At 41.9% G+C, this 27,987-nt stretch overlaps 1 protein-coding gene across 8 annotated transcripts in view; it reads left to right on the top strand.

Moving 5' to 3' along the window:
• BRD9 (bromodomain containing 9) overlaps window positions 1-27,987 on the top strand; it is a 124,308-nt gene that overhangs the window by 4,464 nt on the left and 91,857 nt on the right. For 6 of the 8 annotated variants that reach the window (XM_073587692.1, XM_073587693.1, XM_073587694.1 and 3 more), the window contains exons 3-5: window positions 4,760-4,892; window positions 4,966-5,026; window positions 21,299-21,443. In XM_073587692.1, the coding sequence (XP_073443793.1) occupies window positions 4,760-4,892; window positions 4,966-5,026; window positions 21,299-21,443 (339 nt within the window). The remainder of the gene's footprint in view (window positions 1-4,759; window positions 4,893-4,965; window positions 5,027-21,298; window positions 21,444-27,987) is intronic. The other 2 variants (XM_073587700.1, XM_073587696.1) reach the window with 1 other exon arrangement.

A 27,987-nucleotide genomic window follows, 5' to 3' on the forward strand; every position in this document is an offset into this window, starting at 1 on the left:
CACCAAAAATTTACATTTGGTATCTTTATGTTTGAACCATGATATGTGGGAAAAGGTTGAAAAGTTCCAGGGGGCCGAATACTTTCACAAGGCACTGTATGTGTGTATATATAATATATGTATATGTGTGTATGTTAGGGTGCCAAGGAAATACATGGTAAAAATTAAATCACAAGTTTTTGAAGGTCTAACCTCCTAATTTTGTTCCTTTTTGGTCATAGATATTTTGTAATTTTCTTTTTTTTTTAAGATTAGTTATCATTTACTGGTTGCTCAATGGCACATCATATTGCAGTTTTAAATGTTTGTTTAGTATTTATCATCATGCAATATCCCGCGTTATGTATGGTATGTTATGCCGTTTACCGATCAGATTAATTGATTTTATATTTTGACAGATCAGGCGTTTCTGAACGCGGCGATACCAACGGGCATTTCTGAATGCGGCGATACCAAATGTGTGTAATTTTTTTTTTTAACTCTTTAATTTTCAATGGGGCGAAAGGGGGGTGATTTGAACTTTTAGGTTTTTTTTTTTTACTAGTCCACATGGAATAATTCACATGCCTTGAGCAAGTGGTAAATCTAAATTTAATGTCAGCATATTTTGCATGATGAATCTTTATGCCATAAGGAACAAATTTGAGGGGTAAGACTTACCAATCTGCATTTTTCCTTGGCACCCTAGTGTAGGTAATGGAAACACCTGGAAACATCAGCAAAAGTTAGTTTAATATGGTGTAGGTCCACCTTTTGCGGCGATTACAGCCTCAATTATCCGAGGTATGGATTCATACAAGGTGTGAATTGTTTCCAAAGGAATTTTAGCCCATTCTTCAGTTAAAACACCCTCCTGTTCTTTGAGCGACGATGGCGGCAGAAATCGACGTCTAACTTGAATCTCTAAAATCGGCCATAAATGCTCAATAATGTTGAGGTCTGGGGATTGTAGGGACCAGATGAGATGCTCAACTTCATTACAATGTTCCTTGTGCCATGCTTTAACGATTCTAGCTGTATGAATTTGTGCATTATCATCCTGAAAGATGGCATTCCCCTCCGGGAACAGTGCTTGAACCATAGGATGCACTTGGTCGCCCAAAATGCCTAAATAATCGCAGCTATTAATTCTTCCATGAAGGGATATCATTGGCCTGGCGGATCTCCACGAAATAGCACCCCAGATCATCACAGAACCTCCGCCATGTTTACTGTTAGGAGAAGGCAGTCTGGATGGAATGCTTCTTTCGGCTGTCTGCAAACGTACACTCGGCCGGAGGTCGGAAATAGGGTAAACGATGATTCGTCTGAGAATATCACATGTTTCCACTGCTCGAGGGACCTATTCTGGAGGTTTCTACACCACTCTAAACGCTTGGAAACATTTGTCATTGAGTTCAGCGGTTTTCGAATTGCAGCTCTTCCGTGGAATCCAGATTTGTGCAGCTCCCGACGAACATTTTTCGTGGAAACTGGGTTCTGTAGGTGTTCATCGAGCTCAGCAGTGATTTTAGGAGCCGTGGTCTTGCGATCCTCTCTCACAATTCGCTTTAGAGTCCGACGGTCTCTCTCAGTCAACTTCCACTTTCGGCCGGACCTGTGCTTTGCTGCGGACGTTTTTCCTTCTCTTTCAAACGCAGTCATTACTTTGGAGACAGTACCTCTTCACACGCCAAGCATTCGGGCACTTTCTGTTACACTAACGCCTGCCATACGAGCACCAACAATTTGGCCTCTTTGAAAATCCGAGAGGTCTGCCATTGGTATCAGGTTTTCATCAATGTTCTTACAATTCTTCTGCAAAACAGTTAATTTACATACACATAACACAAATAATCAACTACAAAACATTACCATATGTCACGGTTTGCATGTTTATAACATGTTCGAAGATTATGATGCCAAAACGTTAGGTGCATTCCAATATATATATATATATATATATATATATATATATATATATATATATATATATATATATATATATACACACATATATAATTTCAGACCCCTTTAAATTTTTCACTCTTCGTTTCATTGCAGCCATTTGGTAAATTCAAAAAAGTTCTTTTTTTTTTTTTTTCTCAGTAATGTACACTCTGCACCTCATCTCGACTGTAAAAAAAAAACAAAACAGAAATGTAGACATTTTTGCACATTTATTAAAGACTGAAATATCACTTGGTCGTAAGTATTCAGACCCTTTGGGCAGACATATTTATGTCACATGCTGTCCATTTCCTTCTGATCCTCCTTGAGATGGTTCTTCTCCTTCATTGGAGTCCAGCTGTGTTTAATTAAACTGATAGGACTTGATTTGTAAAGGCACACACCTGTCTATATAAGACCTCACAGCACACCGTGCATGTCAGACTAAATGAGAATCATGAGGTCAAAGGAACTGGCCAAGGAGCTCAGAGACAGAAATGTGGCAAGGCACACATCTGGCTAAGGTTACAAAAGAATGTCTGCAGTACTCAAGGTTCCTAAGAGCACAGTGGCCTCCAAAATCCTTAAAGTGAACGTGTCACCCGTTTTTTGGCTCTATAAGATGCGGCCGCTGCCTTTCATGGCTTATCTACAGCATTCTATAATGCTGTATATAAGCCCCTGGTCCAACCTGCAAGATAAGAAAAATGAGTTTTATTAGGCTAAGTTCACACGTAGCAGAATTCCCGCGGAAGTTACCGCGGGAATTCCGAAATTCCATTCCACGGGAAAATTGCATTTTAAATTCCCGCGATTTTCCCGCGGAAAAACTAGCTATTTGCGAGTGTAATTAGCTTGCAGAATGCTAGCGTTTTCCAAGCGATTTATAGCATCACTTGGAGAACTGATTGACAGGTTGGTCACGCTCGTCAAACATAGTGTTTGACAAGTGTGACCAACTGTTTACTATTGAGGCTGCCTATGCAGCATCAGTAGTAAAAAGATCTAATGTTAAAAATAATAAAAAAAAAATAAAAAATTTGATTATATTCACCTTCCGACGTCCCACGCAGCATCCCCAGGCCTCCGCGATGCTTCGGCAGGTCCCGTTCCCAGTGATGCATTGCGGCAATGACCTTTTTTGACGTCACGGTCTCGCGATACCGCTACAGTATCGCGAGACGCGACGTCAGCAAAGGTCATTATCGCAATGCATCACTGGGAACGGGAGCTGCCGCGTGTATCGCTGAAGCCTGGGGATGCTGTGTGAGACGTCGGAAGGTGAATATAACCCGATTTTTTTTTTTTTTATTTTAATTCTATTTTTTACAGGGATATGGTACCCAGAGCCCGGAGGACAGTCTCCTCTCCTCCGGACCGTGGGTACCATCCGCAAATGTTCTGCTTGCTTTTCGCGTGGTGGACACAGCCACATGCGGAAAGTAAGCAGAACAATGCATTCCTATGTGCGCAGAATCGCCGCGATTCCGCAAATTAATGAGCATGCTGTGTATTTTTTCGCGATGCGATTCCACCGCGGGAAAATCCGCAGCATTAGCACAGCGTTGCGGAATCCCATAGGATTGCATGGGATGCTGTTTTTTTGTTTTTTTTTGTGTTTTCGCAGCAAAATCGCGTGGTAAAAACCGCCGCAAAAAACCTGAACGTGTGAACGCAGCCTTATACTCATCTGGGGGGAAATGGGGTCCTGTCCGATGGGTGTCGCAGGTTCGGCGCCTCCCATCTTCTTGCAACGCCGTCCTCCTGCTTGCTTCATCGCTCCCGGCGTCGCACTTCTGCGCAGTCGTACTTCTCTGCTAAATACTGCAGTGCACAGGCGCTGGGCCTCTCTGATCTTTCCTGGCACCTCCGTGAACTACAATACCCAGAGAAATTATCAAAATTACGATTATTTAGTCTAGCAAAAAGACGACTGAGGGGCGATCTAATAACCATGTATAAGTATATAAGGGACAATACAAATATCTCTCCGAGAATCTGTTTATACCAAGGAAGGTGACGGTCACAAGGGGGCATTCTCTGTGTCTGGAGGAGAGAAGGTTTTTCCCATCAACACAGAAGAGGATTCTTTACTGTTAGGGCAGTGAGAATCTGGAATTCCTTGCCTGAGGTGGTGGTCATGGCGAACTCAGTCGAAGGGTTCAAGAGAGGCCTGGATGTCTTCCTGGAGCGTAACAATATTGCAACTTACATTTATTAGGTTCTTTAGAAGGACGTAGATCTGGGGATTTATTCTGACAGAATATAGGCTGAACTGGATGGACACATGTCTTTTGTTGGCCTTGCTAGCTATGTTACTATGTAAATCTGGCAATCCTTTTGATGAATTGGTGCCATTGTGTCTCTCAAAATATAAATTGTCAATATTTATCCAATACATTGTATGTACACCAAAATGCCAGTGCCATTAAAAAAAATGCTGTTCATCCCACAAAATACAAGTTCTAATATAACCATGTCAAAGGAAAAAACACTTATTGCTTTTAAAATGTCAATATAGTAGAAAGAAACTTGGCGTTGTGGGCATTTGAGCTCCGTTTCTGTAGTACTTCGTTCTCTGCTGGCTCTACAGTGGCTGCATTGCTAAGTGCAGTGGCGGGAGGTGTATACTGACGGCAGGCTGTTATGTACCATGGCGTTCTAGTGCTTGGGCGTCATAAGGACTTCGGAAGCCGATGTGCTACTGCTGGAATAGGATCCGACATGCTGCAAAAATATCAGTGTGCCTCCAGCTTTAGGAGTTACACTGTTCTAAATAATTGCAATTGTTTATTTGTAAACGTCCTTTGTGGTTTGTTATTGTTTTTAGGAAGAAAAAAAGAGAAAACGAGAAAAAGAACAATGTGATTCAGATGAGGAAACCGAGTATTTTGAACCGGAGATAAAAGTAGAAGTTGAAACCTCTACAGACCGTCCAGTTAGAGCATGTAGAACACATCCAGGTGGGACCTGATATTACTGAAGTTTTTGCACTGATTGGACTAATGGTATTAATGATATTCTTCTGTTTTACAGCAGGAAATGAGAGCACCCCAATCCAACAACTTCTGGAATATTTCCTTCGACAGCTCCAGCGGTAAGCTGATTTGATAGTTTGGTGGGAGACTCGTCAAAGGCAATGGTTTCTTTCTATTTGTGTGCCATTTGGTTTTTGTGTGTCTCCTCAACTCTGAGTCAAATATTTAATATTATAAAGTAGAATAACACCACATGGGTATTTTCTTTTCTGACTTTCTACTGTTTGTTCTGTAGCATTTTCATGCTCCAGCTGTGTCCATAATTGTGTATAGAGCCTAAATAGGTTCCAGTAGGGATTCTAATAGCGCTATTGAAAATACAGGGACTCGAGGTGATCCCATCGGGGCTCATCTTGAGACTGGTCACAGTTTGATGCTTTCTGCACACAAAAGAAAATGTATGTCGAAATTTAAGGGAATCTGTCACCCTTTTGAGCTTTTTGAGTTATTAATGTGGGCAAACAGGTTGCATACAGCTGAAATTAGTCATACCTGTATGCCTCCTGATTGGTGCCTTGTTCAGAAAAAAAATCATCTTTTAGGCTATGTGCCCACGTAGCATTTTAAAACGCACAGTGAAAACTGGACTCCTTCCCAGAAATCGCGCGTTTTTTTCCCGTGCGATTTCACCGCGATTCTGCTGCGATTTTCTCAAGCACTTTCCAAGCGATTTGAAGCATCGCTTGGAAAGTGATTGACAGGTTGGTCACACTCGTCAAACATAGTGTTTGACAAGTGTGACCAGGTTTTTACTATTGAGGCCGCCCATGCGGCATCAATAGTAAAAGATAGAATGATAAAAAAATAAAAAATCGGGGTATATTTACCTTCCGACGTCCCGCGCTGCCATCCCGGGCCTCAGCGTTCCCAGCGATGCCTTGCGAGACCTGTGATGACGTTGGTCTCGCGTTACTATAGCGATCTCGCGAGACCACGTCATCACAGGACCTTTCCGCAAGGCATTACTGGGAACACTGTGGCCCGGGATGGCAGCACGGGACGTCGGAAGGTAAATATACCCTGATTTTTTTTTTTTTTATTTTGTATTCTTTTTTTCAGGGGTATGGTACCCAGGGCCTGGAGGACAGTCTCCTCTCCTCCACACCGTGGGTACCAACCGCACATGAGACGCTTAACTTCCCGCATGGTGGGCATAGCCACATGCGGGAAGTAAGCGATTCTCATGCATTCCTATGGGTGCGGAATCGCGGCAACTCTTTGCGATTCCGCACAAAAGAATGATCATGCTGCGATTTTTTTTCCGCGATGCGATTCCGCCACGGAAAAAAACGCAGCATTAGCACAGCATGTGCAGAATGCCATAGGAATGCATGGGGGGCGTTCTGTACACGATTTTTAAACGTTTTCGCGCCTAAAATCGCGGCAAAAACGCTTAAAAATCGCATCGTGGGCACACAGCCTTATAGTTACAATCTTCAAGGCTATGGAGTGTACACTGCCCAGAAGATAAGACTGCCTCCGGTCTTAATTACGCAGTAATTCTCCTCCCCTTCTTTTTATTGTCCCTTTGACGTCATGTGCGAGGCTGGAAATCCCGCGCCTGCACATGGCCCTACAGGACCGATATCGGTAAATAAATGACACCACAAACTTTAATAATGGAAGAAAAGTGGCCGTGAGTTTATTTTGGGTTAATAATAAATAAATAACCAAACCGTTAATTCCATAAAATTATCCAATATTACCATACCAGAGAAACAATCCGCCCCTTAACGGGCGATTTTCCCACAATAAAACATCACGACAGATAATCTGAAAATTAGGGAGGGGGAATCTTCTTTCTTCAGGAAAATGTTGTCTGAGGTAAAAACTGCCAGTGGAGGGCTTTTTATAAACACAGAAAAACAGCCAAAATTTCTCCAGCCAATCCTAGCCCATTAAAACGTCGCCACGGAAACCAGTCAGAAACCATATATGCCCTTCTCCACAAACCATGCTGAGGGTGCCTGGCCCACTTTTAACCCTTTTTTTTTAAATTAAAATTAAAACAAATAAATATTATTACGGCCCGTATGGCCATGGGACCCCCCTTTATGTATTCCTTTATTGCGGGCGGGGGGGGGGGGCTGACATGGCCCTACAGGACCGATATCAGTAAATAAATGACACCACAAACTTTAATAATGGAAGAAAGGTGGCCGTGAGTTTATTTTGGGTTAATAATAAATAACCAAACCGTTAAATAAATAATTCCATAAAATTGTCCAATATTACCATACCAGAGAAACAATCCGCCCCTTAACGGGCGATTTTCCCAAAAGCCAGGGCTCACTTAGACATGGCCCCCCCAAACCACACAGCCACTTCTCTACCATAGAATGCAAATCCAAATTAAAAATGTCCAGTCCAATGTCGGACAAATGAACCAAGTCCTGTCTATATAAGCCCGAAATAAAACCCTCGAGCTCTGTGTGCCGAAAAGAAAAACCATTAATCAATGGTAAAAATTTTTGAATGCCCCTGTTAACCCTTATTCGTATCTTGTTCATGAAATCTAAACCATTCCTCTTCCATAAAAGTCTGGGTATGATATCCGAGAAAACGAAGTCCGTATTAGGAAAGGATTGTTTCAAAACCGAAACATCCAATCTCATTAATGTGAGCAGGTCCAAAGTCTTCATTTTCCCTAGATCATTACCACCAATATGAAATATAACTAAATCAGGACATGGAAAAAACCTATAACATTTCTTAAACTCTAAAACAAAACTTGACCACTTCATTCCTCGAATGCTGTGCCAATAAATCTGAACTGAAGTAGGGCTGAATGATAAGTTCTCGGAATAATAGCGAAGGTTCTCGGAATAATAGCGAAGCTTAGCCCTCTTCTGGGCCTAAACGCAAAGGAATGGCCGATGATCCAAACAACCAAAGGGCCTAAAATTAATGTGTTAGTAATCATATAACTCATGACAAATGTATAATTTAAATCTTTTTGAATCCTATCTACCCAAACTTTTTGTTCTTGAATCTGAAAGGCCAGCCCTGGCTGCTTCCGTAGCGGCCCCAATTCTAAATGAGTGGGAGGTAATTCTTAAGTTCTCTTTTCCCAAAAAACCTAGACATTTCTTTAACAAAAGATTAAATTGGAAAATGGTAGCAGGGGAAAGATCCGAATGTAATAATTAAGGACCTTGCACTTTAGGACGTATTTCAACCCATTTTTTTAAATTACTGACAGGGCATAGGACCGAGTCAGGGAAAATATCAATCTTCAATCTAGCCCCCCTTCCCAATTGATCTGTTTTTGATTTTCTTATAAACAAAATTATATACAGCTCGTGAAGCTCAATATCAGAAATCATCAGTCCGGAAGGTTCCGACTTTTTTGAAGAAATTAACTACTATACGCAAAGCACCAAAAAGCGCAATTAAAAATGCTGTAGAAAACAACGATGTTTCGTACGGATTCAAGCAAACTGAATTAAGGGATAAGCATAGATTTTTTAACAATGGTAAAGAAATTGGACGTCTCGCATCCAGCTTGAAATTATTTTTCCTAAATCCTTTCAAAAATTGCTTCAAAGGAAAGAAAGCTGTCAAAGGTGGGGAGCCTAAGAGTTTGAGACAGAATGAAACACCAGCGATCAATTTAGTTACTGCTGAATAGGACAATATTAAGCAAATTTTAAACCAGATACTGGATCCGAAGTTTTTGGATCCAAATCATATAAGTTACAAAAATTATACCATTTTAACCATGCAGCCGAGTAATCGGCCCATGATCTTTCAGATAACGACTGTTGAATGAAATAAGGTATCAGATTGATATCAAGTCCCAAAATTCTTGAGGGCACGGTGTTGCTTCGACAGCTGCCTCTGGAACCTGTTTGCAAAAAAATTACTCGATGACTTGTCAATAAGGATTCCGTAGCCTCTTTCCAATGACTAGAGCCAACATTTGCCTTAATCCAAATGTTAAATTTTAGGCAGAGGAGTGTCAATTGTCTCAAGATTATTGAAGCCCATCTATTCTTAGATGAAAGGGTGTTGACGGACAACAAAAAACCTTGATTTTCAGAAAGTAAAACAATCCTAGAATTCCGCATAAATCTTCCCCAAAGAAAAACACCTACTAGGACTGAAAATAATTCCAAAACCATGTTATTTTGATTCAAACCTATAGCTATCCATTGAGAGGAGAAAAGAATTGCACAACCCACCGTTGGGTGAACAGAAAAATTGAACGGAAAAGAATCCGCAGATATAAAATCCGACTGCCAACAAGATTTTCCGTTAAAATACGATAAAAATTTTTGCCAAATCCTGGCATCTTCCTTCAACTCCGCACCAACTCGGATATGAGACTTGGGAGACGATAGACCTTTCGTAGCTTCGTAAAGGCGTCTTGAAAACGGCCTGCCTATTGGAATAATTCTGAGTGCAAAGTTCAGCAATCCTAACTAATAAACATTGCAACTCTTTTAGCGTAACCTTTTCTTTGCTAATAAATTTCGACAAAGCATCATGCAGTTTTGAAACCTTGTCCAAAGGGAGCCTTGATTCCATCTTGGTAGAATCTAAAGTAATACCCAAAAATTCAATACATTTGGAAGGTAGTACCGTTTTTTCATGCGCAATTGGAACGCCAAAAAATTCACAAAACCGGAAAGAGCATGTAAGCAATCTGGGGATGAAGCTGGTCCCACAAACAAAAAATCATCCAAATAATGTAGTATTCCTACATTGCTAGTAGTGGATTCTAACAGGGCTGTGGAGTCGGTAAGCCACAGTTGCGACTCCGACTCCTGGATTTTATCAGGCTCCGGCTCCGACTCCTTCATAAATGGCCAATTCATAACAACAAATTTACTGTTGTAAAATATTAAACATCGTGCTTATTCAGTTTCTCACCATCATATAAGTAATCAGACCACTTAGAGCAAAAACTACATTTATTAGAATACAATTAGAATATAGCAAATAACTTTTATAAACTTTTATAAACTGTAAGTAAATATGCAATAAACACTTTTATGCAGTTAATAAGAAGAAATCTAGAAATTTGTCCTCAGAAAAAGTATTGCCTCTGTCAGATCCTCCTTCATGGATGCCCTCAAATCTGATCTAATTATTTTGAGAGCAGAGAACAACCTCTCTACACTAACTTATGTTGGTGGCAAAGCAGTAACCACTCGGGCAACATCTCTGACAATGTCAGGATACAGAGGAATCGCTTGTTGCACTGTTATTTTTGATGAACGGTCAAATTTCTCAATTTCTTTTAGTGCACATGATAAATTCTGCTGAAATGTACTGGCTGTGTTCCTTGATGGGGATGACTCTTCTTCTATGCGGGAACGCTTTGCACGGTCCTTGTGATCCAAATATTTTTCGAAATTAAATTCTTCATCAGTTGATGATGAGGGTGAAGATGTGGCAGGACGACCAAATTCTTCTTGTTCCTCCTGACTGTTCTGCAACCCTTTCATCCTTACTGCTATTTCAAACAGAGCTTCTTTTCCTGTACTTAGCTGTTGATCATCTAGAAGAATCCGATGCATTGGGTCTACATAAAAAGCTGCCAAAAGAATGTTATTTTGTAATAGTAGCTCCTCTCTTCATTGATGTAGCAATGCCACTTGCAATTAACCCTCCTCTTTGGGACAGGAAAAACATCAGGTTCTTCCACTCCTTTAAGAAAATACCTGGAGTTAAGTCCTCTGCTTGTAATTTTTTAGTCACTGTAAATGGGTGCTCTAGCAATTTTTCCAGCTCAGTCACCTGATTCCACTGCCTTTCATTTAGCGTCAGTTGAGGGTTAGCCATGTCTACAAGAAAGGTTTTCAGTTCAACCAAGCGCTGAATCATTAAGTAAGTACTGCCCCATCATGTGGCTTGATCAATAATTGCCCCTTTTCCAGCACGTCTCTTCAAAATTGAGTCAACTTTAGGGGTTCTGGCAACAGTAGCCAATTTTCTCACCTTGCCAATCAGTGCAGCAGCATGTCCTTCTTGCAAACTGTCTCTTATAGCCAGCTGTAGCGTATGCACAACACAGCGCATGTGATGAATGAAAGAACATATTGACACAGTTTCAACAAGATCATCTAAACTATCATGTTGCTGTTCATCTGAAGCAACTTCAGTTTGCTCCTCAGTTACAATACTGTGTTCCTCTATTTCAAACATTTCTGTGTCTGTGGACCCAGAATGTTCTTCTAGCTGCTGGTCACCATCATTACTCTCATTCATTAGCTTAATAGTACTTATCATATTTGAAGCATTGTCAGTTACGACAGAAAGAACTTGCTCTTTTTTAAGTTCATAGTCTTGCAGAACCTTTTCCACCAAGACCTGGAGAAACTCACTGGTGTGATGAGCTTTGGTGTCTTTTACTGCCAATGTCTTGGTAACTATTTCATTTTTGTCACAAACAAATCGGACATTGATGGCAAAATAATTCACTCTGTGACGTGTGCAGGCATCCATTTTAAGAAACAGAAAGCGTCTCTTGAGAGTGTTTTTAAGTTCTTCCTTTTGTTTAAAAGCTTCTTCGATTACTAATTTTCTAATACTCTCTCTCTCTCTCCAGAGAAACACCAAGCTTGCGGGCCATTTCCCCATTCAGACACATAAAAGCTGGTCGTTAAAATAATGAAATAGGCACACTATCCTTTACAACAAGCTCTATGATCTGTTTTTTAAATGTATCTACTGTCATTGTCACAGTAACTTTGTCACTGACAAAATATCTTGCAACTGATGGTTGCAAAGTTCTCTGCTCCTTTGTTTGGCTGGAAGAGCTGGGCACTGGTTCATTGGTTTGGATGCAGTCTTTCTCATCCACTGCTTTCAGTACTTCTGGATGAAAGCGCTGTAAATGTCTCTTTAGATTAGAAGCTCTGGTAGGAGCATTTTTATCTTTGCCTGAATATGCACTCATCTTGGCTTCACAGCATTTGTTTTCGTCTGGATCATTTGTCATACTCTGACAGACATAATGTTTTCTATCTTGAGTGATGGTGAAATGTTCAAATACAGCTGATTTAATGTGATGCTTCTTTGACATTCTCAGGTTTTTAATTCTGCATTCACAATCCAAATGACAATTGTTTTTCCTAAAAACAATTGTACAAAATTATTGCCAGGTCGTACAACTGATATAGTGGTCAGTAATACTGTTATTATTCCTCATGTACTCACAGTTAACTGATGCAAAGTTTGTTGAAAGGATAATACTTCTTACAGTCTTCCTCTTCTGAGTAGCAGGCAGCTGTGAGATGCTTGGAAGACACACACCTAGTATGATCTAGTCTAGAGGAGGAGCTTTACTACTAAGAATTTGCAACACATTTTCACTTTCAGTTTCATACATTGTAAGTAGGGGGGTTGGGGCAGCATGAGGTTAACCAAGTATAAGATTAGATAAGGGCAGTGGAGAACAGTGACACACAAGAAGTAAGAAATGTCTCTATCTCCAGCAGAACTGCTTATCACTGTTGTTCATAGTTTGATAGAACATATATATTTGAGTAACATTTATAAAATTCATATGAAAGTTCAATTATGAAATATTAACACATTTTTTTTAAAGCTGGAGTCGGAGTCGGTACATTTCTACCGACTCCGACTCCAACCAAAACTAACTCCGACTCCACGACTCCGACTCCACAGCCCTGGATTCTAAGACCTAATGTAAAAAAGAAGAAAATGTTTCAAAGTAAAAGCAAGACAGAGAAAAGCCCATAGGCAAACATTTGTCAAAGAAAAATTCATTATTGAAATAAAACCCTAAAGAGATAAATCCCATTGGATGCACCGGAAGGAGTCTGAACGCAGATTTAATGTCAGATTTTGACATTAAAGCGTTCCGGCCAAATTTTTTTAGTAAGAGAATGGCTGAATCAAAAGAGGCGTATGTAACTGAGCTCGCTGCCTTGTCAATTTGATCATTCAATGAATTACCATGTGGGTACGATAAGTGATGTATTAAACGGAAAGAGCCTTTCTCTTTCTTAGGAACAATGCCTAATGGAGAAATCCGAAAATTTTTGAAAGGAGGAGAAGAAAAGTGACCGGCAAATCTACCTAGCGAGATCTCATTCAAAAATTTTTCACTTGCCACCTGTGGGTGCAACCTTATAGAAGGGAGATTGTTAACAATTGAACAGCCAACACCCTCAAAGGGCGGTACGTAAAACCCTTCTGAAAAACTGTCAAACAATAATTTGCTAATCTCCTTGTCTGGATAAATGCTTAGCCAATAGCGCATGTTTTCCACCTTCACAGGAGTCAAGGCCTTTTGTGTTAGCGTCCTTAGCAGTTGACAGCTGGGTTGACTGCTTTTTGAAACACTTTGAGGTGGGATGGGAATTCCCACAAAAAGAGCATTCATGTTTGAATTTACAGTTGTGACTCCACTTACAAAAGGAGTCATTGAATGCAAAGCAAAATCCTTTTTTAACACCGGGGGGTGGAAAATTGTCGGGAAAAAGCCTGTCTTTGGGGAAGCATCAAATTAATCCACAATCCGACATCCTTAGTCCCCCAGTGAACTTCAGGGTGAACGGCCAGTTTCTGTCTAAATGCTTCATCGTAATGAAGCCAAGCTAATCCACCAAAATTTCTATATGTCTCAAGGATTATGTCCAAATGTTGAAAAAGACTACTACATAAATTTGGGTATTTCTCGCCAATGACAGCAGAATAAATGGAAAATGCTTGGATCCAATTATTAAAAGACTTGACTGAGCCCTTCCTAGAGTCGTCTGACTCAAATTTGTCGTCTTTTTTTCCAATTTATTTGGCTGTTCTCTGCGAAGAATAAGAGAGAATAAATCGACGTACTGTCCATCCCAAATAAGTTCCTTAATAGCGGAACTTAAATGGAATGCAAGTGGTGATAATTCACAAACTAAAGCTTCTTTAAATGTATTCTTAAGGTACTGTCACACTTAGCGATGCACCAGCGATCCCGACCAGCGATATGACGCGGTCAGGATCGCTGGTGCATCGCTAAGTGGTCGCTGGTGAGCTGCCACACAGGCAGATCTCACCAGCGACATAGCAGCGATCGGGGGTCGTTACTTACCTGTCAGACGAGGCGATCCTGATGTCCTCCCTCCCGCGTCCACGCGTCGCTCGTCTGCGCCACAGGAAGCTGACGACGAGAAACGGTCCAGGACGTTCTCGCGCGATCAGCGATAACCAGCGGGGGAGCGGTCGGAGGTAAGTATCAGACATAGCTGACATGAGTTCATTTTCTCCTTCACCTCTGATGTCTGATGAACTCCCTCTGCTGGTGAAAGGAGGTAGTGAAATTGATCTGGATGGGAAGAACCTGTCATCTGAACAGGTGGAGTTTGATTGGACATCCGGAATTTCTGAGTGGATATAAGGCAGCCGACCCCCTGCAAAGTTGCTGGTGATCCTTTCTACTCTGAGCTCTGGCTTCCAGTTTAGTTCCTGTCTACTAAAAGCTAAGTTTTTGCTCTGCTATTTTTCCATGAGATTTTGTCTGTTTACTTAGTGTTTGTGTTCAGCCTTCCCTGGTTGGGAGGGGCTGAACTCCATTTTTGTCTCTGATCAGTTGATCTCTTTGCTCTGTCTTCAGAATATACCTGAGAGCTGATATAGTGATTTTGAAGTCTAGTGACTTCAGGGCCTTTTCTATCAGACATATTGGAAATTATTTTTGGCAGGGTTTTTTTGCCTGATTGCAGCCAGCATCATTTCTGTCCTTTCCTATCTAGTTAGTTGGGCCCCATCATTTGCTCAGCCTGTCTTTCTGTCTGTGTTTGTGTTTTCATCTGTTTTTCACCGACAATACATGTTGGGGGCTGTCTATTGCTTTGGGGTCTGCTCTGGGGCAGTTTAGATTTCCTCTCCTCTGGAGTTCCGCTCCGGTTTTCTGGACTTGGCTTGTGTTTTTGTTTTTTCCTCCTCCGGTGACTCATTCATAACACATAGCGATATCGCTAGCAATATCACTAGAACGTCAAAAAAACCAGTGACGTTATAGCGTTATTGCTAGCGATATCGCTTAGTGTGACAGGCCCTTTATTTGCATTGCCTCTTAAAGGGAGAGGATTTTTAGTTAAATCAATACTAGCTGGCGGCTGAGGAATTGGAGCGATTACTCCGCCTAAAGCCTCTGCCAGAACATCTTTAATCATTTTTTTTTAAGTTCACTCTGACTAGAAAATAAAGACTAGTTCAAGTCCTCACCCTTTCCATGGTTTATGGATGCTGTAGACTGTTCTGCTGTACAGCCTGCGCTCGAGCCCTCCATGTTGGGCGAGCGCAGCTGAGAGGTGCCTGCAGGTGAATCGTCATCTTCTTCCTCAGATGATGTCGCTTGCTGCGCTGGGGGCAGTGTGGTAGCCGGCGCCGGGGCAATCTGCTTAGTGGCCGCCGCGGTGCTTTTAGAACTGCAATACCCATCTGCCCTGCCGGCGGAATCAGCTGACATACCCGGCCTTTGATGATGACGACGACCGGTGTCCCGCTTTGGGCTGCGGGATTTCGTGGTAGGAGGACGGCGAGACTTCCTGGTTTGCTCCCTGACAGGAAGTCTGTAGCGCCGCGGTGATGTAGTAGAATAGGCTGCCGGGGGGTCTCCTACTTCTCCCTACAGATGGGGGTGCCGCGGTTGAGGCTGGAGGCTGACCCGGAGTCTGGAGCTGGGTAAATGGAGCTGAGGTAGGAGAGGCAGCGTCAGGCCCTGCGGATGAAGGTCTAGTCACCAGGCAGTTTTTTTAGCCATTCCAGACCTCCCTCTTCGCCGGCTCTTGCTAAAAGTTGCTGAAGAAGAGCTTCCATCTTTATAAGGAATCTTCTTTCTTCAGGAAAATGTTGTGTGAGGTAAAAACTGCCAGTGCAGGACTTTTTATAAACACAGAAAACCGCCAAATTTCTCCAGCCAATCCTGGCCCGTTAAAACGTCGCCAAGGAAACCAGTCAGAAACCAGATATGCCCTTCTCCACAAACCATACTGAGGGCGTCCAGCCCACTTTTAACACTTTTTTTTTAAATTAAAATTAAAACAAATATTTCTTCGGCCCGAATGGCCCGTATGTATTCCTTTATTGCGGGGGGGGGGGGGGGGGGCTGACATTCTGCCTTCCTGTACCTAATTTCACCTGTATACAACCTGTATGCCCATGGTAATAACTGGAAAAGTGCAAATGGGTGACAATTACCTATAAGATTAGATGGATTGTACATAATAAATATATATATATATATATATATATATATATATATATATATATATATATATATATAGCAGTACTACCAAAATTATACAATTGGTGCAAAACCTATTCAGCAGTGTCCAAACAGCTGAGTTAATAAAATAAAAAAAATAGGCAGCACTCCAAATTAAATGTGAAAAGAGTGGATACTTTACTGATCCTCAGGTGGCGACGTTTCAACGGTGACCCGTGTTTATCGGCTTGGTAAAGACGGGTCACCATTGAAACATCGCCACCTGAGGATCAGTAAAGTATCCACTTTTTTCACATTTAATTTGGAGTACTGCCTATTTTTAAATATATATACAGTTGTGGCCAAAAGTATTGACACCCCTGCAATTCTGTCAGATAATACTCAGTTTCTTCCTGAAAATGATTGCAAACACAAATTCTTTGGTATTATTATCTTCATTTAATTTGTCTTAAATGAAAAAACACAAAAGAGAATGAAGCAAAAAGCAAAACATTGATCATTTCACACAAAACTCCAAAAATGGGCCAGACAAAAGTATTGGCACCCTCAGCCTAATACTTGGTTGCACAACCTTTAGCTAAAATAACTGCGACCAACCGCTTCCGGTAACCATCAATGAATTTCTTACAATGCTCTGCTGGAATTTTAGACCATTCTTCTTTGGCAAACTGCTCTAGGTCCCTGATATTTGAAGGGTGCCTTCTCCAAACTGCCATTTTTAGATCTCTCCACAGGTGTTCTATGGGATTCAGGTCTGGACTCATTGCTGGCCACCTTAGAAGTCTCCAGTGCTTTCTCTCAAACCATTTTCTAGTGCTTTTTGAAGTGTGTTTTGGGTCATTGACCTGCTGGAAGACCCATGACCTCTGAGGGAGACCCAGCTTTCTCACACTGGGCCCTACATTATGCTGCAAAATTTGTTGGTAGTCTTCAGACTTCATAATGCCATGCACACGGTCAAGCAGTCTAGTTCCAGAGGCAGCAAAGCAACCCCAAAACATCAGGGAACCTCCACCATGTTTGACTGTAGGGACCGTGTTTTTTTCTTTGAATGCCTCTTTTTTTCTCCTGTAAACTCTATGTTGATGCCTTTCCCCAAAAAGCTCCTCTTTTGTCTCATCTGACCAGAGAACATTCTTCCAAAACGTTTTAGTTTTTTTCAGGTAAGTTTTGGCAAACTCCAGCCTGGCTTTTTTATGTCTCGGGGTAAGAAGTGGGGTCTTCCTGGGTCTCATACCATACAGTCCCTTTTCATTCAGACGCCGACGGATAGTACGGGTTGACACTGTTCTACCTTCGGACTGCAGGGCAGCTTGAACTTGTTTGGATGTTAGTCGAGGTTCTTTATCCAACATAAGCACAATCTTGCGTTGAAATCTCTTGTCAATTTTTCTTTTTCATCCACATCTAGGGAGGTTAGCCACAGTGCCATGGGCTTTAAACTTCTTGATGACACTGCGCATGGTAGACACAGGAACATTCAGGTCTTTGGAGATGGACTTGTAGCCTTGAGATTGCTCATGCTTCCTCACAATTTGGTTTCTCAGGTCCTCAGACAGTTCTTTGGTCTTCTTTCTTTTCTCCATGCTCAATGTGGTACACACAAGGACACAGGACAGAGGTTGAGTCAACTTTAATCCATGTCAACTGGCTGTAAGTGTGATTTAGTTATTGCCAACACCTGTTAGGTGGCACAGGTAAGTTACAGGTGCTGTTAATTACACAAATTAGAGAAGCATCACATGATTTTTCGAACAGTGCCAATACTTTTGTCCACCCTCTTTTTTTATGTTTGGTGTGGAATTATATCCAATTTGGCTTTAGGACAATTCTTTTTGTGTTTTTTTCATTTAAGACAAATTAAATGAAGATAATAACAACAAAGAATTTGTGTTTGCAATCATTTTCAGGAAGAAACTTAGTATTATCCGACAAAATTGCAGGGGTGTCAATACTTTTGGCCACAACTGTGTGTATATGTGTGTATATGTGTGTGTGTTTATATATATATATATATATATATATATATATATATATATAGTGTGTGATAAAATATATATATATATATATATATATATATATATATATATATATATATATATATATATATATATATATATATATATATCTATCCTGTGGGTGTGGTTACAAGCTATGTAATGGAGGTGTGTTTAGCACATGACAGTGAGTGTGTGGGAGTCTGTCATGGTGGACAGATTTCCCTGTGTCAAGGCTGGACACTGTAGAGTGGTATGTGAGATGCCTCCGGAGTGGACGGTCTGACAACCGAGAGTGATACTGACCGGGGTCAGTGAGGGACTGTGGCGACCCGTGTGTATGACTGGAGAGGTCGAGTGCTCCTGTGGAGTCCAGGAGACACTGTGGGCCTGGGCTGACAGGACCTATATGAAGCCTGGCTGGGAAAACTGCGGACCTTGTAAGCAGGTAATCCTGAGCCTGGTGAGCTGTGTGTGTTTGGCTCCAGACCTAGCCTGAATCCTGGAAAAATAACCAGACCTGTGTGACCACAGGTCAGACGGAACTAAGCCCTGTTTATGGACATTGATATTTTGTTTTGCCGGATCTAAAGGCTGTTTTACTTTGTGTTTGTGCTGCTGGGGTTATGGAGCAATAAACCCAGGTGAACTTTTAAGAAAATACAGTCCTCCTGCATGCTATATCGCTGCCAAGCGAGTACACCCCAAACCCGCTAGTGATCTCTACGTCACAGTATATATTATATACATACCAATTTTTTATTTTTTTTATTTTATCATTGTGCAAGTTAAATGCAATTGATATTCTGGTCGAAGGGTTGATGCTTTATTCTCACATATAGTGGTGTTTCAGAAAACAATCTTCTCCATGTATCCAAAAGCCCACAGCATTCAACAGTGGCACTCTTTTCTTTGGTCAGTAATTGAAGACTGCATTCACATTTTTGTGAAACAATCGAGTGGCAGATCCATCACAAAACTGACTCTACCAATACCCCAGGGTTTTCCTTGTCTTATGGTGGGAGCAACCAAGCCTAAAAGTCTCTCAAAGACTTCAACTTTTACTTGTGCTTTTTTTTGTCTGAGAAATAGTGTAATTAATGTGTCCTATCCCTTTTAGAGGCTTATTTGCCATGCAATGTTCCCCTGGGAAATTTATTATACAAATTGCCTCCTCAGAGAACAAGAGGACTTGAAGTCCATAGCGCCACTTGTTGGAAGCTGCAATCCTACAAGTCACTATCGATCCTTTACAGGCCTTGAAATGTGACTTAGGATAAACCCACAGCAACCTATCGAAATCCGTTCTTATACTTTGCACTGTTGAGGGGCAATACCCCTGAAACACCGGGTCTGCAAATTGAGATTCTGATTTGGCTTTTACCCTAAGCCACATTTCAATGCTCTTCTTTTGGTTAGCCATCCTGGTGTGATGTTATTTTTCCATGTGTGCCATTGTGCCATGTCAGCTGATCAGAATTGCAGCTGCCACAAATCACTGTTGTGGCCAGTCCTTTTTTTCCCCTCATCAAATTGTGATCAGTTGCTATTTCCTGACCAGTAATGGAGATATCCATGGTAAAGATCTTTTGAGAGCTTCATTCTGTGCTCACAAAGAGTGCAGCTTATAACGACTGTGACACCCAACAAAGCTACACATGCAAATTAACCCACATATGGGATATTGCTGATTTCATATATTATATAACAAATTGAAGGGAATCATTTCTTCTCTGATTTTGTGACAACTAAATATTTTGTGCTAAACTAAAGCAACATTTTCGTGGGAAAATTTTAATTTTTGATGTTTCTGGCCCAATGTTATATTAAGTGCTATCTTAATGTTATTCCATGAAGCACATGTAGATCCTAGATGCTCACAACAACTCCTAAATAAACTTTTTGAGGGGTGAAAATGTTGTCTTTTTTTTTTTTTTTGTGGGGGGGGGGGGTTGTGCTATTTTGCACCTCAAAGATTCTGCAAATGTAACATGGCTTCCGCAATCTTTTACGGACACATTTGCTCTCCAAAAATCCAATCACACTCCTGTGATTTGAGCCCTGCTGCATGCCAAATAGAAGATTTCCAATTACATATGGGGGTATTGCCATGTTCAGTGGAAATGAAAAATTTGTGGAAAAAGGGCATTTTCACAGCACAGAGTTATGTGAATCATCGGAGGAACTTCCTAATAAGACCACATTCAAACATCCAGTAATTTGTCAATGTTTTACCTCAGCATTTATAAGCCAAAAGCAAGAGGGAAACAGTCAGGAAAAGAATAATAGAAACACGTCACCACTTCTGTATTTATCACCCAATTCTCGTTTTGGCTTCAAGATACTGAGGTATAATGCTCACCAAATACTCTGTGTGTGCACATGCCCTAACTAATATGTCAATGTATAAAAATAAATACAAATCTATATATTGATGTATGGACCAAGATATGACTAGCCTACTTTGGACACATCAAACCAAGAGATCAATCACTGGAGAAAGACATCATGGTCAAAAGAATAGAAGGAACATGGCGAAGAAGAATACCAGCAACCCAATGGCTTGATACTATCAAGAAAATGGTGACGAGCACCTTAGTGGACCTATGTAGGTTTGCACAAGATCTAGCTTCCTATAAAAACGTTCATCCATCAAGTTGATATGGCTTGAGACTGAGCCGAAGGCCACTACAATAAATATGAGCGTCCACGTCACTTCAAAACTAATCAGGTCCATAAAAAGATTGGTTTTATAAATATCCTTAAAAAAATAATGAAAAATTGTTGCTAAACTTAGAGTGGTATGACTATCTGGTTTAAGGGTCCAAACATTCAAAGGTTGACAGTTTTTTGTTTTTTTATTTTCAGCAGATTGCACATATTTTTTATAAATGCACAACATATCAACTTGAACTCCCCATGAATGTCACTGGAATATGTAACGGCATTTCAGAGTTTTTAGTGCATAAAGTGACACGTATCAAGTTTGGTAACATTTTCTCTAGTTGTGAAGTTGAAAGCTAGCTGCAGCGGGATGGTGTGAATTTGAAGAAAAAAAAATCTAGATTCCATAGTTATGACATTTGTTTCGCTTTGAGAACATTGGTTTTCTGTTAAGTCTTTTTTCCCCTAACTTTCAGGAAGGATCCTCATGGCTTCTTTGCTTTCCCAGTTACGGATCAGATTGCCCCTGGCTATTTCATGATCATTAAGCATCCAATGGACTTTAGCACCATGAAAGACAAAATAACTGCAAATGAGTACAAATCCATCACAGAATTTAAGGTATGTGTCACTGGTCATATGTACATATGTATTGTATGTATAGAATTTATGGTGCTCATATATGTGGACATAAGGCCTTGGTTCTAGATTGACGTTTTCTGAACTGTTAGGTTAGCATCTGTCGTGAAGGCACTTTAGTCTTCCTGAAACAAGCTGTGAAATCTCAGTAGTGATTCACTTATTGCTTTTTTGTGAAACTTAGGCCTTAATTTATCGAACAGTTGGCGCCAGAATTACCTGCTATACACCTGTTTGAAATGTTGCAACCCTGTACTTGCGTGAAACGTTTTTGTAACCGGTGCCATTTTTTCATCCCCTTCGATAAATAGGCAAAGCATAGTGGGAAGTGTTTTTTTTATTACTTGTTTTAGTGAAGAATGCAACAGCATAAAAAATACAGCTAACAAAATATACAGGACCTCAGCATTAACTGAAATGCTGGGCTATAGGAAGGCTATACCATCTGTCTTACAGTTAGCAGATGCACTATCCAAATAAAATGCTATACCCATTGTTACGGATCAAAGGAGCATTGGGATATTACCTTGACATGGACTGTACCCCAAGATTGGGTGAGGGGCACATTACACCATTTCCCTCATGCCTTTGTAAACTTTGGAGAACATCCTTTTTTATTAAAAACTGTATTTTCGAAGGGTACTTCAGTTTTCACAAATTCTTTCCATTAGGACAAGTAGGATGATCTTTCTCCCATTGAGCGGATATCAATAGTTTTCCTTGCCATAAAGTGCACCTCTGTGACGAAGACTCGATCACGGCAGGATCATGATTTATCATGTAAATTTTCGTATAGCCATATAGTCTACTGGAATTTCCACTACTTCTGATAACATATTAAGCACTCTCTACCAGAATCTTAAAATTTACAACTTAATCCCATATAAAGTGGCCAAAATTGGCATGAGGATTGTGGCACATATGGCAGCAAACTTGGGTGTAATCTAGAAGGTGCAGAGAAATGCTGGGATTTAATGTAAAGATGAATCAATGTAATATTTGTTGCCGGAGAAGCAAATAATTGCTGTTGGAGAAACTAGCACAGAATAGGGTCTTATCCAAGATAACTGGGGTTAATACAATTAAATTGTACTTACTAGGCAATGCTGATATTATAGCATATAGGATTATCTGCTGCAGCAGATCCACCAGGCACTAGGTGACAGAACTATAGAGATGAATGGGAAAACGTGGATTTGATCTGCACGGCTGAATAACTTGAGGGTCCAGAATTATTCGCATATTAGAGTGTGGTTTATTCAACGCATTCTGAAGGACAATGACATCAATGTATGTGGTATTTCCTGAAGAAGTCATTGTACTTCGAAACGCGTTGAATAAACCACACGCTAGTATGTGAATAAATCTGGACCCTCAAGTTGTTCGGCAGCACAGATCAAATCCACGTTTTTCCTATTAATCTCTATTGGCAGAGAATCAAACAATGGGGCGCTCAAGTACTTCCAACCAAAGCTTATCTATTAATTCAGAGACTAAAGGGCCCCATCACACTAAGCGATATCGCTAGCGCGTCACCGATTTTGTGACGCAGCAGCAATATTGCTAGCGATATCGCTATGTGTGATACTTGCCTCCGACCGGCTCCCCCGCTGGTTATCGCTGATCGCGTGAGAACGTCCTGGGCCGTGGAAGCGGGCGGGAGGACGTCTTTATCGCGGTGTCTGACAGGTAAGTAACGACCGCTGCTGCATCTGCCTGTTTGGCAGCTCACTAGCGACCACTTAGCGATGCACCAGCGATCCTGACTGGGTCATATCATTGTCGGGATCACTGGTGCATCGCTTCTTAGTGTAACGGGGCCTTAAGGATTGTCGTTTTTCCCTTTACAAAGGCTGTTGAGTCAGAGATTCTAGTATTTAGGAATTGTGTGTAAATATCTATGTCTTTAAAATCCTGAGTTTTAAGTACGACTATGAGTTTTTCAGTTTTTAAAGATTTTTATGACTCCTTAAATCCATCAAGGTATGGCCCATGGTGGAGACTGACTAGTGAGGATGCACAATATTTAGATAGTCCCCTCTCATTTGAAGAATTAGAGGATGATTTGGGTTCTTTGTCGAATAACAAGTCTTCCGGGGAGGATGGTCTACCGGCAGGAAATACTGTATAATGAAATTCTGATTTTCCAGTTATTAGAGGTATTTGATAAGGCAGTGAGTTTAGGCAGATTACCATCCTCTGTGACTAAAGCCCCCGTCACACACAGCGATCTCGCTAGCGAGATCGCTGCTGAGTTACATGTTTTGTGACGCAACAGCGATCTCACCAGCGAGATCGCTGTGTGTGACACTTATCAGCGACCGGCCCCACTTGCCGGGTATCGCTGATCGTGCTCGAATGGCCAGGACATTTTTTTGATCACTGGTCTCCCGCTAGCCAGCACGCATCGCTGCGTGTGGCAGGCAGGAGACCAGCGATCAGCAAGCTGGAGCTGGTAACCAAGGTAAACATCGGGTTTCTAAGCGCCGTGCGGCGCTTAGAAACCCGATGTGTACGTTAGATACCAGCGCGCTGGTGCAGGGAGCTGATAACCAAGGTAAACATAGGGTTTCTAAGCGCGGTGCTTAGAAACCCGATGTGTACGTTAGATACCAGCGCGCTGGTGTAGGGAGCTGGTAACCAAGGTAAATATCGGGTTTCTAAGCGCTGTGCGGCGCTTAGAAACCCGATGTTTACCTTGGTTACCAGCTCCCTGCACCAGCGCGCTGGTATCTTAACGTACACTGCGGGTAACTAAGCGACGTGCGTCGCTTGTTACCCGCGTGTTGCTGTCCTGATCGCTGGTGAAGCTGCCTGTTTGACAGCTCACCAGTGATCATGTGGCGACACACCAGCGATCCTGACAAGTTCATATCGTTGTCGGGATCGCTGGTGAGTCACTAAGTGTGACGGGGCCCTAATACTACTATTATAGTAATCCCCAAACCGAGGAAGGATCCACTACTTCCGGAATCTTAGCGTTCTATGTCCCTGCTTAGTTTTTATATTAGAATTCTTGCAAAGCTGCTGGCCAATCGGCTTAATAGAGTAATTGCTTCTGACATCCATCGAGACCAGGCTAGCTTTATGCCAATTACGTGCACAGCAGGCTATATTTAAAGGGGTATTCCTACTTCCAAGGTCCAATCCCATTATGTAATAGGTATAATACTAATAGCAAAAACCTCCAATTAGAAATATAGTATAATTTTGCTGATTTGCTATGTTGCTTAGTCCATGAGCAGGCATTGCAGTAGCTTGGTTACGACCACTCATATAGAGAGAGTACGTTAACTGTTAGGGTGTGTGCACACGTTGCGGTATTTGCTGCGGTTCAGCAGCGGATTAGGTCCTGCGGATCCGCAGCAGTTTTCCATGCGGTGTACAGTACCATTTAAACCTATGGAAAATCAAAACCGCAGTGCACATGCTGCGGAAAATTCTGCGCAGATTTTCTTCGGTTTATTTTCCACAGCATGTCACTTCTTTTTGTGCGGAACCGCAGCTGCAGTTTTCTTTCTGGTAAGAAAGAACATACAAATCTCTCTCTCTCTATCTATCTCTCTCTCTAGCTCGCTCGCGCTCTCTCTCTCTCTATCTCTCTCTCTAAAACAGGGGTGGGGAATCTGTTTTCTTCCAAGGGCCATTTGGATACGTTTTCTTCCAAGGGCCGTACAAACTCCGCCCACAAAGTACATCCTGACTCTGGCACTGGTGCCAGGACATAATCTTTCATTGCATGCGCTTCAGTATTCAGCAGTGAACACTGCATGTGTGTGGTAACAGAGCAATAAGAAATTAATGAGTTGGTGTCAGTCAAAATACAACTCCCTGCCCAAGCACTGTGGTCCCTGAGAATCTGCCCGGGGGCCTGATAAAAGGTCATCAAGGGCCGTAAATGGCTCGGGGACCTGAGGTTCCCCACCCCTGGTCTAAAAAAACCGCAGTGTGTGCACACACCCTTAATGGTCGTAACCGTGGACACCTAAACTACTGCAGCGCCCTGCACATGGGGTAAGCAGCATAGCGAATCTGTAAAACTATTCTACATTTCTAATTGGAGGTCTTTGCTAATATTATTTATTATTATTATTACAACACCTACTACATATTGGAATAGGATCTTGGAGCTGGGAATACCTCAGGACTTTATGGAACTCTGCCCCATAGAGGCTGTCACGCCGGACCCTGCAAGCTCTGGAGCCGGAGAAAGGGTGGCGTTCTCTTGCTGGGGACAGTCAACCCTGAGTCCATACTGAGGGGTTACCCTGGAGTTAGAGTGGCAGGATACCAATTAACCCCAAATCGGTCTCAAAGACTAGCAGTACCTCCACTATCAGGTGCTGGCGATGCCAAGGGCCTGGACATGTGGCTGCCAACTGCCCCCTGATGGCTGAACCTATGGACTGCGGGTTTATGCTCAGTGTCTGCACGCCCAGTCAGTCTGTACCGCAACTGCAGGCAGTGAACCCCAGCTGTGCCAGGTACTCGTCAAATGGTACCAGACAGAGGCTCCCTTGGACTCAGGGAGCTTAGTGACTCTGGTCCAGGGGTTACTAGTTGCCGGGAACAACCCCAATGGTCGGAAAGTGGGGTGATGTGCATACATGCAGAACTCCGAGAGTACCTGACCACGGAGGTTACGTTTTACACCCTGTGTGGAGAAATAAGAAATGTGATGGGAGCGGTAAAGACTTCCATATGGGACTGTGTTGGGAAGGGACTTGCCCCTGTTCTTGTCCCTGTGGGGAGCACAGGGTTAACCCTACTAATGGAAATGCTTTTCTGGGCACGGAACCCAAAGATCCCGAGTCAGGGATACCTGCCATAGGGGTCGCTAACTTGGAAACAAAGTGTAACCCCGATAAGTTTCTCCTAGAAATATTGGCAGGAGAAGTCGAGGAGACCCTGATGATTACCGAGCTGGAAGTGTCCACTGGTACATTTGGAGCAGTGCACCTCCAGGATCCCACCCTGGTACAGGAAATGATGGTGGAAATAAATGGGGTGGCACAGCACCCAGGTGCAGAAACGTGTTCTCCCCGCATGACTGTCAAACAAGACTTATTGTATAGGGTTGATTAAAATCCGAGATGAAGTGTTAGAACAGCTCGTGGTACCCAAGTCGTACCGTCGGGCCGTGCTAGAGATGGCGAGGACACTTGGGGGTAAAGAAAACCCAAGAACGCATACTGCAGCGGTTCTTTTGTCCTGGGGTGTATGCAGAGGTACAGCGGTATTGTGAGTCATGTCCCGAGTGCCAATTGACCACACCTATTGCTAAGTTCCAGAGTCCATTGGTCCTTTAAGCAGATAGCAATGGATTTGGTGGGCCCTATATTGAAATCCGCCCGGGGCCACCAACATATTCTGGTCGTAGTGGATTACGCCACGCTTTACCCAGAGGTGATACCCCTTTGTCACACCTTGGCAAAACTAACCACCCGCAAGCTGTTTGCAATGTTTTGTCGCCTTGGGTTGCCAAAGGAGATCCTTACAGATCAGGGGACTTCTTTTATGTCCAAGGTGACCAGGGAGCTATGTAAACTGCTCCCGATTAAACATCTACGCACGTTGGTGTACCACCCACAAACCGACGAGTTGGTGGAGAGGTTTAACAAGACCTTCAAATCCATGCTCAAAAAAGTGGGCTCCAAGGACTGGAGGCATTGCGACATGTTATTGCTAGTGTTGAGCGATACCGTTCGATACCCAAAAATATGGTATCGCCCGATACGAAAAAAATATCGGGTATCGCCGATTCCGATTCCGGAAGTCCCATTCAAAGTCAATGGGACTTCCGGTATCGGAATTAAAAAAAGCCCTTTATTTCCTTGTTGGCTAATTCTACATAATTGAAAACAAATACGAATCATGTAGAATGTATTGTAGGAGGTGGAGGAGACATTAAAGGCATAGTGGTTTATTCAAATCACATGGCATAGCATTAATTCCAATTTTTTTTTCAAGACGTTCGGAGTTAAAAAGATATTGACTATGTTAACCTTTTTTTATATTTTGTCAGATATGTATGTTTCACAACTTCCATGCTCTTCACCTTCTTTTGTACTTCTCCCACACTTTCTCCTTCATGATCCGCAGCAGTAGCATTTTTTTCATCAACTTTTTCTTCACCTTATTCATCTTCTTCCCATTAATTTTTTTTTTCTATTCTTCATATTCTTCTTATTCAGCTATTATTAATTTTAATATGCTATTTCTTTATCTTCTTCCTATTCTTCTTTGTCTTCATTTTCTTATGGTGACAGGCATTCCTGTAGTACTTATCTATAAAAGTTATAAGATTACACCTTACGTTCTGCCTGTCACTAAAGATTTACAACAGGATTTGTCCGCGTTCAGTTTGGCTTGCAGCAGCAGGCATTTTCCAGGGGCACCACGAGGAGGAACGGACTCACCCCCATTTACTGCTTAGTCTTCTTCTGCTTATAATTTTGATTTCTTCTATGCTGATTTTTAGTCTTATGCTTAATGTTCTTCTGCTTTCTGTTCTTCTGCTTTTGCT

Source organism: Dendrobates tinctorius, unplaced genomic scaffold, assembly GCF_039654945.1.
Source record: "Dendrobates tinctorius isolate UK_male_01 unplaced genomic scaffold, ASM3965494v1 ptg000102l, whole genome shotgun sequence".
NCBI lineage: Eukaryota > Metazoa > Chordata > Amphibia > Anura > Dendrobatidae > Dendrobates > Dendrobates tinctorius.